At 39.9% G+C, this 16,010-nt stretch overlaps 1 protein-coding gene across 3 annotated transcripts in view; it reads left to right on the top strand.

Moving 5' to 3' along the window:
• Positions 1–13,062, top strand: part of KATNA1 (katanin catalytic subunit A1) — a 42,433-nt gene extending 29,371 nt beyond the window's left edge. For all 3 annotated transcript variants that reach the window (XM_018565639.1, XM_018565640.1, XM_018565641.1), the window contains exons 5-11: positions 175–290; positions 4,141–4,246; positions 4,649–4,807; positions 6,330–6,456; positions 7,705–7,839; positions 8,502–8,628; positions 12,749–13,062. In XM_018565639.1, the coding sequence (XP_018421141.1) occupies positions 175–290; positions 4,141–4,246; positions 4,649–4,807; positions 6,330–6,456; positions 7,705–7,839; positions 8,502–8,628; positions 12,749–12,947 (969 nt within the window). In that variant the 3' untranslated portion in view covers positions 12,948–13,062. The remainder of the gene's footprint in view (positions 1–174; positions 291–4,140; positions 4,247–4,648; positions 4,808–6,329; positions 6,457–7,704; positions 7,840–8,501; positions 8,629–12,748) is intronic.
• Positions 13,063–16,010: the final 2,948 nt, after the last annotated feature.

Genomic DNA, 16,010 nt, shown 5'->3' with positions numbered 1-16,010 from the left:
TTTTTTTTTTTTTTTAATGGAAGGCAGAAGTTCTACTTTCTACAGTTTGTTGACCATATCACATCGTTGTAAGTGTTTTTTTTTTATTTGAAATATTTTGTTTTTCAATATTATTCGTTAATCTACAATTTAACACTGTTGGTAAAATGCTTTCCCTTTTTTTTCTGTTGTTAGAACAAATCTGATGTGTCTGAGAATGAGCACAAGAGGTTTGATGGCACTGGGTATGATAAAGATTTAGTAGAAGCCCTTGAAAGGGACATTATTTCACAAAACCCCAATATTCGATGGTAAGTATCACATGAGGGTGTTGTAATAATTCAGTAAGGCAAAAATGTGTGATAAATTGCGCTCGGTCTAGTTGTGAATGGGTGTGAAAGTGATCTCTCAAAACCAAAGGGGGGAGATCACCTTCAGATAACAAAATAAAATAAAATAAAAAATGTTAAATATAAAGTAGATGTCTCCACTAGTGGTAGTGAATTAGTGGTTGAAGCTGCAAAACACAACCCGGTGGTACTTGAGTGTATTGTATGTGTGTGGTGAGCTTTAGCTGGCTAAACAAATCAGTTATATTGAAAGCATCCGTATAAGCATAGTCATGAAGCAATAATATGTGAATAAACAATCAATAAAAGCACCTATATATAAAATCCAGTAAATAGTTAAACAACAAGTGATACGTTATAAAAAACGAAAAAAAAAGTAAAGTGCAGCCCAGTGCGCTCCAGTTCTTCTCAAAACTGGAACTACAAGGTTAATAGGCTCAAATCCAAATATCCTAAGCAGTCATTTCAGAGAAATTGCAGTTTGCAAAAAATAGTAATTACTTTCCTTATTTCCGTAATGTCTGAGTGAAAAGTTTATTCGTTCAATAGAGGGTTCCTCAGGGATGTCCACAGGAGTCCGTATCCGACCACCCAATGGTCCAGAGATTCCCGAACAAGACTGTGGTTATAATGATCCGGCACAATCTTTTCTCTCCAGATCTAGCACTCCGGTTTGTTTATCTCTTATGGCGGGTTTCCTAAAGACTCACCGCCCGACTGGCGCAAAGACCTGTAGAAAAGATAATAAATTATAATAAAGCTTAAAATCGTTTAAAAGGATGTCAGCTGTAAGCGGCAAAGACAGATATTCCTTGACGCGTTTCGTTGATTTAACTTTTTCAAAAGGAGTCATGTCTTCGTCTCTCCCAGCTTTATTTAAAGTCATCCAATTACCTTAAGCAATAACAGTGGTAAATGTGTAGGATGTAGACAAACTGGAAAAAGGAAAAAAAATCTTAGAGTTTGGTTCTAATTCAAATGGACGGCAATTTAAGATCAAGGAATTTATTTCATGCCATAGCACTCATGTCACTTATATGATACAATGTCCTTGTGGTTTACAGTATATAGGGAGAACCACCCGAGAATTAAGGGTGAGAATACGTGAACACATTAATAATATGAAGAAGGGCAAACGTGATCATAATTTATCTACACACTTTAGGGAAAAACATAACTGCAATCCGAAAGGAATCCAGTTTATGGGCCTAGAGAGCCATTTCCAGAAATGAAACTAAGTGGATTTATCTGATGGAAACGATGACACCAAAGGGCTTGAATGTAGAATTAGATCTCAATTGCTTCCTATCTAATGACTGAAGTAAAAGGGTAGATTACACTCTCCACTATTCCACTCTTTATTATCAATACTAGAAGGAGAGAGTATATATTGTAGATATACCACCGCTACCACATAAACATTCATGTTCTATTGAAACACAATACAATGGAAAAATAAAAAAATACATAAGTATAAATACTGAATATTGGTTGTACAATATATTATGCACTATATTAACTTTCTTTTAAGATTCCATAGAGTATAATCTATATTCTCTTCCCAACCATGTATAAAGCATATGAGAATTCGATCGAACATACCCCTATGTTAACAATATATTTTCCTGTATAAATTAGTCGCTCCTTCTGACTGCCTACCCCTCTATATAATTACTTCCTAACATATCTACTTAATTGACTCTTATCACAATATATAAGAATATAGGACATAAATTAAAGCAAACAGTCGATCCTCGATTGCCTACCTCTCTATACAACCACTGTCTAACGTAGGCACTTAGGTGACCCTTAACACAAGTTAGAAGGATATAGGACCATTTAAAACATAATGTCACTGTACCATTAGCCTTCGCTATGCAAAAGAATATGTATACGCATTGTTGTAATTCTATCATTCCGGGTCTGTATCTACTTTATATTTAACATTTTTAATTTTATTTTGTTATCTGAAGGTGATCTCCCCCTTTGGTTTTGAGAGATCACTTTCACACCCATTCACAACTAGACCGAGCGCAACTTATCTGCCACACATTAGACTCACTTACACACATTGTTGCTGCTGGTCTATTTAGCTATTTAGATTTTGAGTCACTCATTCCCAGCGCAGTGATTTTTGATTATTACAAAAATGTGTGATAATCCACAGCAATAGTTTGAAATAATAAATTACCATACACGTAAAATGTGCTGCTAAATCTGTTTTTCTATGGGCACTTTACATCTTGATTGCTCAAGTCCAAAAATCTGACTGATGTAAAAATGTACATTAAAACAGAGATAAAAACAGATGGTACTTTGTCCCTTCCAATATAAAATGAATATAAAAAGTCTATACACCCCTGTAAGAATGTCGGGTATTTGAGATGTAAAAAAAAACAGACCAAGATAAATCACTTCAGAATCTTTTTCACCTATAATGTGACCTATCTGTGCAATTCACTTAATAGAGAACTAAGGGGTCACCTTTTTATCTGATAGTTCTCTTTAGGGTCACAGGAGGACATATACTAATGTCCTCCTGTGACCCAATGGTCAGTATATAGCAATACTGTCAAGATCCACCCAGCTGGCTGATTGACAGCAGGCTCTGCCTATCTGGAGGCAGATACAGCAGTGCTCGCACCCACAGGGAGGGGGGAAATACCTGCAGGGAGTGGTGACTGACAGTCACTGCTCTCTGCAGGAAGATGATAGGGAAGTGAGCGAGCCACAGTATGTTCTTTCACTTTCCAATCAATAGTGTGTATCACCCTCTTATAATTAGAGATGTGGCTGTGTTCAGAATTAACCAATCGCATTCAAAGTGATGCTAAATAGTAGTCAGTACACACCTGCCATCAAGTAAAGTGACTGACTGATTAAGGGCTAGTTCATACCAGCCCCAGTGCGTTCAGGCCATATTCAGCGCGTTCTGGGTCCGGGTTGTGCATTGAAGTCAATGGCACTGCAGCCACACCCCCCCGGCCGCAGTGCGATTGCCAGCACCGGAACACGTGGCACATCAATGTCTGCAATCTAGTGCAACCAGAAAAAATAGTGCATGCAGCATTTTGTTTCCGATCGCACTAGAACGCAGGCACTGGTGTGCCATGCTTTCCGGTGTGGGCGAGCACACTGGTCAGGGGGCGTGGCTGCGGTGCCATTGACCTTAATGCACTACCATACCCCCCGCCTCAGAACGAAGTGAGCCGGCCAGGATGTGATCCAGTGCGTGCCGGCACCGAATAGGGCCGGAAAGCAATGGAGCTGGTGTGAACTAGCCCTATGTCCATATAAAGTTCAGCTGTTTTAGTGACCTGAAGAGGACTGTGCACAGGAGATGCCCTTGCAATCTGCTCACTCTTCCTTGCAAAAACACTCCATATCTGTCAAAGATTCCCAAGACAACGTGTGTCATGCTGATTGACTCCTACCCCAAAAGACTGAATGCTATCATAAAATCAAAATGTTTTTTGATTTTCATTAGTTTAAGTGTGTGCATACTTATGCAACCATGTTATTCTTAAGTTTATTCACCCCCCCTTAATTTCAATTTGTTTTTAATTGAATTGTCTGGTCTATAGGTCACATTAAAGGCGGAAAATTCTGAAGTGATGTATCTTGGACTAATTTTTTTTTTACAGCTCAAAAACTTGGCATTTTTATAGGGGTGTGTAGAATTTTTTTCATCCATGTATGCTATGTACAGTATCATTATATCTGTCGGTTGTTTGAACCTTTAAAATACATCTTGTTAGAAGGACATTTGTGCCTCATTATTCCTTTTACTATTGCCATACTTTGTACTTAGGGATGATATTGCAGATTTGGAAGATGCTAAGAAATTGTTGAAGGAAGCAGTAGTATTACCCATGTGGATGCCAGAGTTCTTCAAGGGAATCAGAAGACCTTGGAAGGTAAAATCATGCAAAATATAGGATCAGATGTAGTTAAATAATCGGGCTGTGAAAACCAAGACTGAGTGTATAATTATGTTTAAAGTCCAATTCTAGTGGAAGAAGTTATAAACTCTGCAAGGTTTTTTCACCTCTCGTCTTATCCTGGTGACCAAACGTAAGCGATATCTCCCCCTATATCCTACTTTTCCACACAAACATTTTGCACACTCGGTGGAAACGCACAAAGTGAAAGGAAATCTCTCCAAAAAACAAAACCGCAAAGCTGATAGAGGTTTTAAACCTCCCCCACTGAAATAGAATTTTGTGTTTTCAGGCAAATACACTGTTGCTGTATATCCCCAAAAATGGTTGAGTATTTTATTCTAAATATGGATTTTTTTTTTTATTTTTTTTTTTAAGGGCGTATTAATGGTTGGTCCGCCTGGAACTGGCAAAACCCTTTTAGCTAAAGCTGTTGCAACAGAGTGCAAGACTACATTCTTCAACATTTCCTCTTCAACTCTTACATCTAAGTACAGAGGGGAATCTGAGAAGCTTGTCCGCCTTTTATTTGAAATGGTATGTAGGCAATTTCCAATTTAACTAAAAAAGCAGTTCTAAGCCAGAGTGTCCATATTTGTTTTGTTAGGTACAAACTTTTGGTGACAGAACTTCTGTGCCCGAAAACAAGTTTGCCAATTTTAAGGACAATTTGAAATAACAAACTGCACACAGCAGAAGTCCTGCATACGCACTGCAACATAGAGGTTTTACACTGTAAAGGTTTTAATTGCATACAGCTGCATATTTACACAGCATATACTGATACATACACTCATTGTCAAGCATATGCATACATGCAGTATATATGTACCACCTATTTAGCAGCTGAATGAGGCCATTTCTGTAGCCCAGTATCTGACACATACCTGGAACCACTGTTTCACAACCTGACCTTTAGTTTACCACTGTCAAGTTTCTAGAGACTGCCTTATTGCAGTAGACTGGCATTAAAAGTCTACCACGTTACAAGAAGGTTGCTGCCCTGTTACCATTGACTATTGCCATAATTCTAAAGACTGTTGCCATAGGCAGTTGCTGCTTTACAGGTTACCATAAACTGCCTTGCAACAAGAGTGACTTTTGCTACAAAGGATTACCATACCAAAACAGACTGCTGCCACAGGGAACTTTCATACTAAAAAAAATAAAAAAAGACTACTGTCTTTCTGCTTAAATGTAGTATCCAAATAGACACAACATATGGCTCGTGGTCTGGCTCTAATTGCAGAGTTCCCAGGCATCCCCACAAAATAGGGTTGTGAGATACAACATGTGAGGCTGGAGATGCACAAAAATTGGTGAAGACCTGGACATCCATCTTTCCATGGCTGAGAGCTTGGGATCTGCAGGTATCTCTTAACCTTGATAACATTTGCATTCCATGAGTTTAGTGAAAAGCACTGAACAATACTACTGTTCATGGAAGGTTACCACAGAAGACATCATTGTTCTGCAAAACACTTTTTGGCCATCTTTATTATGCCAGTTTTACAGTATATCAGATGCACATCCATTGTTTCTGGAATGTTAAAGTATTGCATTTTATGTATTTATTACAAAAACATTAAATATATTTTAAACTAGTGTAAATATGCGAATTGGGCTTGATTACATCCTCTTGTAATGCCATGTACAGCACTAGTCAAACTGGGGAGGTAAGAGCACTACTAGAGGCCAGTTAGGCTCTGCTACGTGAACATACTGGCAATAGGAGAGAGCAGAGAGCCTCACTGCCTCACTGCCTCACTGCCTCACTGCCTCACTGTTCACTGCCTCACTGTTCACTGCCTCACTGTTCACTAGCATGCTGGGGGCAGGAAGGTGATCCAATTGTGTTGCTTATCTATAGCAGAGAAATAAAGTTATTTGGCCTATTATGCTCTCTAGCTCTCAGGACTGAGTTAACAGAAACGTATATGCAAATCCACTGGCAGGTAAAAACACGTATTCCAGTCATTTGTTTAGCTGTTTGCCTAGAGTTGATTATTTTAGGTTTTTTAAAATACATTTTGTTTCTAATTGCAATATGTACATTTAGGCAAGATTCTATGCCCCAACAACCATATTTATCGATGAGATCGACTCAATTTGCAGCCGCAGAGGCACTTCAGAAGAGCATGAAGCCAGCAGGAGAGTTAAAGCAGAGCTTTTGGTGCAGATGGATGGTAACTACTTTTTTTTCTTCTTTACACTCATACCATTGGTGCACCTGAAACTGTTCATAATTCTTTTCAGAAATGTGTTCATGTAGTTTGCATGGCTAAAATTCATGTTTAAAATCTTCTTCCATATGTTCAATGGAATAAATGTAGAGATTTGGAGAGTACCACTAGATGCATGGTACATTGACCCCTGTAGTCATCCTTCTTTGAGACAAGATATCTGTAGGAGTACAGTTGTTGTTGTTGTTGGGTTTTTTTGTTTAGTTTTTTTTCTTTCTTTTACAAAAGTTTTATTGGTATTAAAGTTATGCAAAATAAACCGTAATTCAGTGGGGGAAAAAAAAAGAAACATAGGCTATGCATAACAAATATCAAGAAATTACAGTAACACCTGTAATAACATAGGCATTCAACATGAACAAGAACAGATCGTTGTCCCTGCCAGGTCCCGAGAAAAAATCCTCAGATTACTCCTTTTACATTGGTGGTGTTTTTTGGGGGGAATGATATGGAGACAGCAGAGGGACACAAACTTGTCGGACTGTCCAACAAATAGCTAGGATTGTTAAAACAGGAGCACAAAGAGGGCCGTGCTTGGCTTACACAGCAGATATAGGAATGCATATGACCCAATTCGACACAAAATAGTCACAATAGCTACAGCCACGCATGGAAAGGTAAAGTAGGCAGAATGGGGCCATTGGTGTGAATAAAAGGATTTCAGCAGTCTGAGAACAGCAGGGGTGAGAGCAGAAAAATATAGAGAAAAAGACAGGAGAGGTAAAAGTGGGGGGAGAGTATGGTACACACCGACCGGCACCGGCCACAGATAACACAGTACAATCGTAGCAACAGCGTGGAGTAATCCAGGTGATGATTATACTCCAAACATGAAGACCACGTTTTAAAAATGTATAATGGGAATCGGAGGACAGCCATAAGCTTCTCTTGTGTCATGATACCCATGACTCTGTTTAACCTCCACCAAATTCAGTCTTGGCTGCTTCAATGATTCGCCAATGGTCTGGTGGGTGGCCAGAAAGATGAAGGTTGGTGGATTTTTTTTTTTTTGGTTAAAAAAAAAAATTGTAAAAAAAAAATGTATATTGTTAAAAGTATGGAGTCTCTTTGATGTTTCTGCAAGCATTTCGGGCAGTGCACCTGTGACATAAATATCATGTTCTTTGATAACATGTAATCCATGGTGGAAATCTTTAAAACGGTAAAATGCATTTTTCTTCTCTATCCTAGGTGTAGGGGGTGCATCTGAGAATGAAGACCCTTCTAAAATGGTAATGGTTCTTGCAGCTACCAACTTTCCATGGGATATTGATGAGGCTTTAAGGAGACGTTTGGAGAAGAGGATTTATATTCCTTTGCCCTCAAGTTAGTATGACGTTTTGAAACCGTAACATATCTGCTACTACCAGAGATCTGGAATGATTTGTTCTCTGCTTTGCTCAGTAGTATTAGAGGTTGAAGAAATTATATATGTTTTCCTTTTCTATTAGGATGATATGCCTCTTTTGTTACAATTACCCTTCTTTAGCTTTTGTAAATATGGCAGTCCCATATACACAACTTTCCAGTACCCAGCCCACCAGAAAGGTAATGTATATGAACACTTCTTGTACAGGTGACCTATTTTGTTAAAGTGACCCTGTGGTGACCAGGCCACATTAGGCTATTGGTCACTGACACAAGAAGTAAGGGGAAATCTCCAAAGAAATTCCACTCTCCCTGTGACCACAGAACACGGGCATCAGTAAAAACATAACAAATGTTCTCACCTTTTTATTTACATTAGCTCAACTAAATTGAAAAAGTATGTCTGAAATTGCACTTTATTGCAGCAGCACACCTCATTGGTATTGTGGAAACTATGCTCTGTTAGTAGACCTTGAGGACCACTATCGCGACAGTGTTTTAAAGCAGCACAAGGGAACACTAAGGCTGAGAGCTGACGCAATGTATCGTATCACATATTTAGATATACATCAAGAAGTACTAATGCACATATAGTAAACCCTACCTTTTTGGTTTTTCAGATAGCGGAAGAGAGGAGCTTCTGCGAATTAACCTTAAAGAACTGGAGCTTGCAGATGATGTTGACATTACAAGGATAGCACATAGCATGGAAGGTTACTCTGGTGCAGATATTACTAATGTTTGCAGGTATGTCTTCATATATTGTAAACATAGTATCATGGAGATTACATTTAAATATACTTACACAGTGAAGGAAAATGTAAATGTTCTATTTTCTTGTGGGCCTTATGTGAAACGATGAAACATCTGTGCTTTAAAAAATGAAGTGCAGTGGATCAGTTTTGCAGAAACATTTGAAAGTCGAGTATGATGGATTTAGGTAAATCCATCTCTTTTAAGTTTATAAGTTTTTAAACTCCTGTTTTGTTTTTTTTTTGTTTTGTTTTTTTAGCTGTATTGATTTTACAATATATTTGTCATGTAGTACTCTTTGTAAAACAAAGATTGCAAAGGACTCCAAGAGCTCTATGGGTTACGTAACTAGAGAGCACAACAGTAGCTGCCTACCTTGGGGCTCCCTTTGATTAAAACCTTCGAGTAGTATACGGGTTTGTCCCTACTGACCTGCTGCTACTGAGGTTTTGTTAACAGGCTTGTTACAATAGGTGGTAAGGATGCAAAGGAAAACCATGTAAAAGTACCTAAAGCTACACCTGCTAGCTGGAAAGAAGGCTACATAACAATCATGCATGATATGGCCCATTCCAAACTTTTTTGAGACATATTGCTGCGATCAATTTCAAAATTTACCTTTTTTTTTTTTTTTTTCCTTAAAATTATAAATTTTCCCATTTTTCTTTTAAACATTTTGATATGTTTTTCTATTGTGAATAAAATCTGGGTTTATGAGATTTGCAAACCATTTCCATTGTTTTTATGTAGATTTAATGCAGCACCCTAACTCCTTTTGGAATTGGGGTTGTACCTGATTTTTGTTCCTTAAGAAAGAATATATGCAGAACCACTGCCCTTTAAATCGGAGAGGCGGGACTGCAAAGGAAAATATGACGTCAATTTACTTTTAACCTGTTGCCGTCCGGCCGTTGCAAAAAAACAGACGGCGGACTCGCATTTGCGGGTGGCAGTCTCCAGATGGCATTTTTTTTTTTTGCGCACAGGCAGAAAAAGCCCGTTCAATGCAAAGAGCCGTTACCGGCTGTTTCACATACACACGATCGGCGGCTCTATAGCCTACCGATCATGTGTATGTGCTGGCTGCGTGACCCCCCTCGAGTGCTGCCGCCGCCCCCTTCCCTTCTGACCCCTCACATTCAATCCCGGGATCCGCTGCCCCATCTGCGGCCCAGGACCGGCTCGGGAGGGGGTCAGGAGGTAAGATGGGAGGGAGGTCAGCATCCTCCTCCTTGCTGACCTCCCTCCGTGCTGTGAATGCAGAAGTGATGTGTATTACATCACTTCTGCATTCACCTGTCAGTCATCTGGCTGCTATAGCCAAAGAGAAGAAGCTGATGAAGCAGATCTCTGCTTCATCAGCTTCTTTTGGGGTCCCCCAGGGGTCTTGGAGATCTTTAATGTCTCCATAAAGAGGACCTGTCAGTGTGCCTTTGCTATTATGTAGGGGGATTGATACCCCCCTATGTAATAGCAATAACAAGTGTAAAAAAAAGTAAAAACCCAAATTTTTAAGTCCCCCACCCCCACATTTACGCACATATAAACGTAAATACGCGTTTGCATGCGAAAATGACAATTGCGCTACACATGTTGCATATCGTCGCGAACGTCGGAATGAGAGCAATCATTTTAGGGCCATCAATCACTGATAACACTAAACTGATGAGCGTCAAAGCTTTTAAAGCGTCGCCTATGGCCAATTTTGGGTATTGTCGTTTTTTGAGGTTTCGCACGCGCAATTTTAAGGCTTGACATGTTTGGTGTCTTTTTACCCGACGTGACCCTGTCTTTTATATTTTACCCAAAATTTTGGTAATAAATGTTTTAGAATTTAATATTGGGGAAACAGTTTTTATTTTTTAATTCGGTAATTGTCCCTTAATATGGTAAAAAAAACTTGTGTTCCCATTTGTTTTATTTGGGGAACAACTACTATTCTTTTCTCACTGGTGCAGCCTCTTGGGTATTTAGTATAAGGCCTAAAAACTGGCATAAGGAAATAGTATTGTTAATGGATGTTTATTGTGTGATGCATAATGGTTATTTAATTTGGTGGAAACATGTTCTTTGACCTTAGATCTTTGTAAAGACGACTAATTACCTTTCACTTCTGTCCTGAAAAAGTACATAAAATCGATGAAATGCATTGACCTTTCTCTGTGAAATGGTGGGCAAGTCACCTGCTGCAACTGATTGTACCGGGAGGGGGAGGTGTGTCAGTCACAGTTTTACGTGTGTATTGGTGAAATCAGGCGTTCCAAGCCAAAGCTCCTCAATATTCCCCAGTATGCTTCAGTATATGGAGTCAGAAAAGGTCAAATTTGAAGCACTACAAAAGCGAGGCAGTGCGTTCTGGCCAAAATCGGGCCGGAACGCACTGCATCTAGTGTGACTGAGCCCTAAACCAAAACGAGCACTTAACCCTTGCAGTGCAGACTTGCCCAGAGTTCTTTAATGCCCTGCCTCCTAGGTTTTGTCTAATTTTATTTTAGTTTCCTTTTTTGGGTGCTTTTACTAAATGGGTTTTGCTAAACATGTATGTATATTGCAGTGATGAATGTGGAGGGGAATTCATCGGATTTCATTTTTAAGAGATTTAATATTGCAAGGAAGGATGGTATCCGAATAAGCTTTGTATCGACTAATCTTTTCATTTTTGCCTACACGTGGTCATCGCATCCATAATGCTAGGGATGCACAGATACTGTTTTTTCGGTATCGAATACCAATTTTTTTTATTTATTTGCCCCGTAGTTGCCATACCAATACCAGAAGTCCCATTAAGGAAGCCAAGTGGTGTGTAATGCTTGCCACCCGGCTTCCAGATTAGCCGGGAAGCTGTCTCCATGCTCCCTTGTTACCAGGTGACGAGGAAGCATGGAGCCGGCTTTCTTGCCAATCAGGAAGCCAGACGTAGAGTCATTACACAGCGCCCAAATTCCTGATTGGCCGGGAAGCCAGCTCCATGCTCCCTCGTCACCAAGTGACGAGGGAGCATGGAGCTGGCTTCCCGGCCAATTAGGGATCAGGGCAGCATGTAATGACTCACTGCACCGACTTCCTGATATCGGAAGTTCCAGTATCTGGGTAGATATCGGGAGCATTTAGGCAAGTACAAGTACTCGCCAAAATACTCTATCGGCACCGGTACTAGTATCGGAGCATCCCTACATAATACTCAGTGGGAAGTGATCACATTGTCTATTTAGTAAATCATTGCATAGAAACAGCTGTGTTTGAATTTGCAACATTTGCAAAAAAGGTTTTTGAATATTTGAATGCGCGCAAAATGTGCTTCAGGTAACCACATGAATATAAGGCTGAAAAACTTAGAACTCTTAAGCTGCCCATACACCTATAGATTATCTGCTGATTTTCTATGGTCAGATGGACCCGAAAATCTGCATTCTTCCATTTACACTAAACTGTGTGGATGGAGGATTCTCCCACTGGGCCAAGCTTCAGTGTCTTGCTAGTTGGTCCCCCTGGCTCTCAAAACCTGAACAATCCCTGCGTCCAATCAGATTGTTCAGTTATTTTAAGAGCCAGCGGGGCCGTACTAGCAAGATACTGAAGCTTGGCCTAGTGGGAGATTCCCCCATCCACACAGTTTAGCGTAGATGGAGGACTCTGTCTGCAGATTTTCTGTGGTCAGATGGAAAAAGTGCAACAATCTATAGGTGTATGGCCAGCTTTACCTGTTAAGCTGGTCTGTAATTGACAGACCTCTGGCACCCTGCACAGCCGGGCAGGTGAATACCATCATTTCTGCATTAGCCTTACAGGTTCTAGTATTACCTGTTTACCTCCCAGTTTGCTCATTAGATAACCCGAATCCTAGCCACTGAGTGTGCAGGTAACACTGCAAGTTGTAAAGTTAGAACATGCATGCTTGTTCTGGAGTAGTGCTTTAGAAGTTATAAAGCCAGAGACAGACAAAGACCTTCTTCCCTGTCACACCGAGAAGCATATTGCGCTTGGTGCAGGTTTTCTGGAAGGAACAAATAGCTTGTATACAACAGACTATTTGTTCTAAAATGTAAAAGTCTAACTTTTATGACTTGAATTTGTCCAAATGGTTTGATCTGACATGAGATTCTTGTCTACACAGAGATGCTTCCTTGATGGCAATGAGAAGACGTATTGAAGGGCTTATGCCAGAAGAAATTCGAAATCTTTCAAAGGATGACATGCACATGCCTACCACAATGGAAGATTTTGAGATGGCTTTGAAGAAAGTGTCTAAATCAGTATGTGCCTCAGACATTGAAAAGTATGAAAAGTGGATAGCAGAATTTGGATCTTGTTGAACAGCCATCCCTTGTTCCAAAAAAAAAAAGCCTTAAGTCTAAAAGAGCACCTGTCATGTGCACATAAAAATCAGAAACCTATTTGCATAGGATACTTGAGGGCCACAGCAGCTGTTCAGGGAGGTGGGCAGGTACTTTAAAAATAAGATACTGCAATGCAGGTGGGGGCGTTTCTTTGATTTTTATGTGCATGTCACATATGTGCTCTACTGGTATTCAGCGTAGTATCTGTAGAGTTCTGGGACTGGATCCTGTTATCTTTTTAAAAATCTTTTTGTAATATCTATGATTCTTTAAATATTAAAAAAGCTCTGTTTTCATTTTGCATGTTGGTATATTAGGCAATAACTAAAAACAAGACCAAAGCTGAATTGGAATGTGTGTGTGTGTGCCGTTTGTGATGATTTTAATTTCTGTTCTCGGGCTTAGAACTTAAATTATTCATGTTCACAAATCAAAGTGTCTTTTTCCTTTTAACTACCTCCGGGCCGGCCGTAGTAAAAAAACGGCCGGCCAGGAGCTCTCTCTATCTGAGCGGGCGTCTCTAGACGTCCGCTCAGACACGCCCCTAATTTTGGTTGCCGTCGTTTTCTGCGATGTCGTGGGTGCGCGCAATTTTAAAGCTTGACATGTTTGGTGTCTATTTAACCGACGTGACCTGATCTTTTATATTTGACCAAAAAACTGGGTAATAATAAATGTTTCCTAACATAATGTTACAAAAATTGTTTTTTTCAAAATTTTCAATAATTTTTCCTAATTATAATAAAAAATAAAACCCGTAGTGGTGATTAAATACCACCAAAAGAAAGCTCTATCTGTCCCCAAAAAAATGGTATAAAATTCATTTCAGTACAGCGTTGCATGACGGAATAAACGTCAGTCAAAGTACCGCAGCGCTGAATACTGAAAAATGGCCTGGCCAGGAAGGGGGTCTAAACACCTGGTCTTGAAGTGGTTAATAAAAAAAAAAAACTGCCCTTTATAAAATATTGAATATAATTTCATGAGATTGTTAATTTTTTAGTAAAATTTTCCACACAAACGTAATAGGCAGAAGTTACTGGTAACACCATTTACTTAAAAATGTAAATAACTTATGCACTCATTAAAGACGCCACCTTGTAAACATGTCAACAATTTCTGTACACTATTGTTTACAACTGAAACCTTGGTTATTGAGCCTTAAAGTGGACCTTGTATTAAAATTCACAATTGATCAATTTGACACGTCAGTATTGCCAAATAACTTTTATTTAAAGTACCTTGCCACAAATTAAAGTAGCATTTCTTTCAAAACATTTTCTCAAGCACTTAGTCATCATGTTTCCAAACAGCTGCTCCAAATCTCTACACTCTGTTTCCCTGAACTTTGTCAGGGACAAGCAACTGTCCATCCACTAGCTTGGAGTAGGGGAGTGGTCTACCATGCTGTGCCTTTGTGAATGTGAAGACACGCACACAACTTACAAGGATGGCTCCACTTAGTGGAATGGAGCCACCCTGAAGCAGGATATCAGGGCCAGTGCTCAGTGGACCAGCTGATGCTACAGGAAACTTTTCAATCAAGGAGCAGCATCCATTGTCAGTGATTTAATCCGCATTTGAAATACCTTTTGAATTTAATATCACTTTAAAGTTATGCTACTTCCAGTCTAGGAAAACTAGATCAAATGGCCACTAACTAGCGGTGGAGTCTGTTAAAGTTAAGGTGGCCATACACTCTACAACCATCGCAAGACTTTAGTCTTGCGATGGTTGTACAGGGATTAAAAAAACGTACGATCTGCCTATCTTGGACAGGCAGATCGCACTCTCGATCATCGCAAGCCCGCCCCCCTGAGGGGCGGGCTTCCGATGACCGCAATGCTGAATGGGCAGTGTGCGCGTGCGCACACCGGCCCGTTCGGCATTTGTCTTCCGAGCACCGTTCTAACCAGCAGAGAATCGTACGATTCCCGGCTGGTTTTCAAACATGCTGGTTCGACAGAAGACGTGTGACCGTACAGTAGAAACGGTCGCACGTCTCCGTCCACACTGCTCGATTATCGTACGAAAAACCGATCGCATACGATTATCGTGCAGTGTATGGGCACCTTTTAAACAGATCCTGTCCAGTAGTATGATGAAGAGGATCAGAAAGGCCTTCATATCTAATGAGCAATATTGATTGCCTCCATGTGTATAGTAATTTACAAAATGTATAAGGATGCAGGTTTTTTTTAAAAATACATTATTCACATTAATATGTGTATATTAACTGCTTGAAGTCCGGTGTTTAGACCCCCTTCCTGGCCAGGCCATTTCAGCGCTGTGGTACTTTGACTGACATTTATTCAGTCATGCAACGCTGTACTGAAATGAATTTATTACCATTTTTTGGGGACACATAGAGCTTTCTTTTGGTGGTATTTAATCACCACTACGGGTTTTATTTTTTACTATAATTAGGAAAAACTACTGAAAGTTTTTTTACATTGTTAGGAAACATTTATTATTACCCAGTTTTTTGGTAAAATATAAAAGTCGGTGTCACGTCGGGTAAATAGACACCAAACATGTCAAGCTTTAAATTTGCGCGCACCTGCAAATCGCAGAAAACTACCATACCCAAAATTGGCCATAGGCGACACTTTAAAAGCTTTTACAGCTCATCAGTTTAGTGTTATCAGTGATTGAATTAGAATCATTGCTCTCACTCCAACGTTCGCGGCGATATGTAACGTGCGGCGTAATGGGCGCAATCGTCTTTTGCACGTATGCGCCCCCGACGCATGGGTGGGGACTTTCAAAAAATGTTTTTTTTTTGGGTGGGGGGGGCATTTTTCCTATTTTAAAACCCCCCGTATGCGATGGTAAAATATGTGACAGGTCCTCTTTATGGAGACATCAGGGGTCACCTAGGACCCCCCAAAAGAAGCTGATTAAGCAGAGATCTGCTCCATCAGCTTCTGAAGCTGGAGAGTGACACAAGAATGTGGAAGTGATGTAATATACAACACTTCCGCATTCTTGCAGAGGAGAGGGGACCGGAGGGAGCTCGTGTAACGATCTCCCTCTGAT

The sequence above is a fragment of the Nanorana parkeri genome, unplaced genomic scaffold (genome assembly GCF_000935625.1).
Source record: "Nanorana parkeri isolate BGI_ZX_2015 unplaced genomic scaffold, ASM93562v1 scaffold869, whole genome shotgun sequence".
NCBI lineage: Eukaryota > Metazoa > Chordata > Amphibia > Anura > Dicroglossidae > Nanorana > Nanorana parkeri.
The sequence above is the reverse complement of the archived record's forward strand: the minus strand, read 5'-3'. Positions and strand labels throughout refer to the sequence as shown.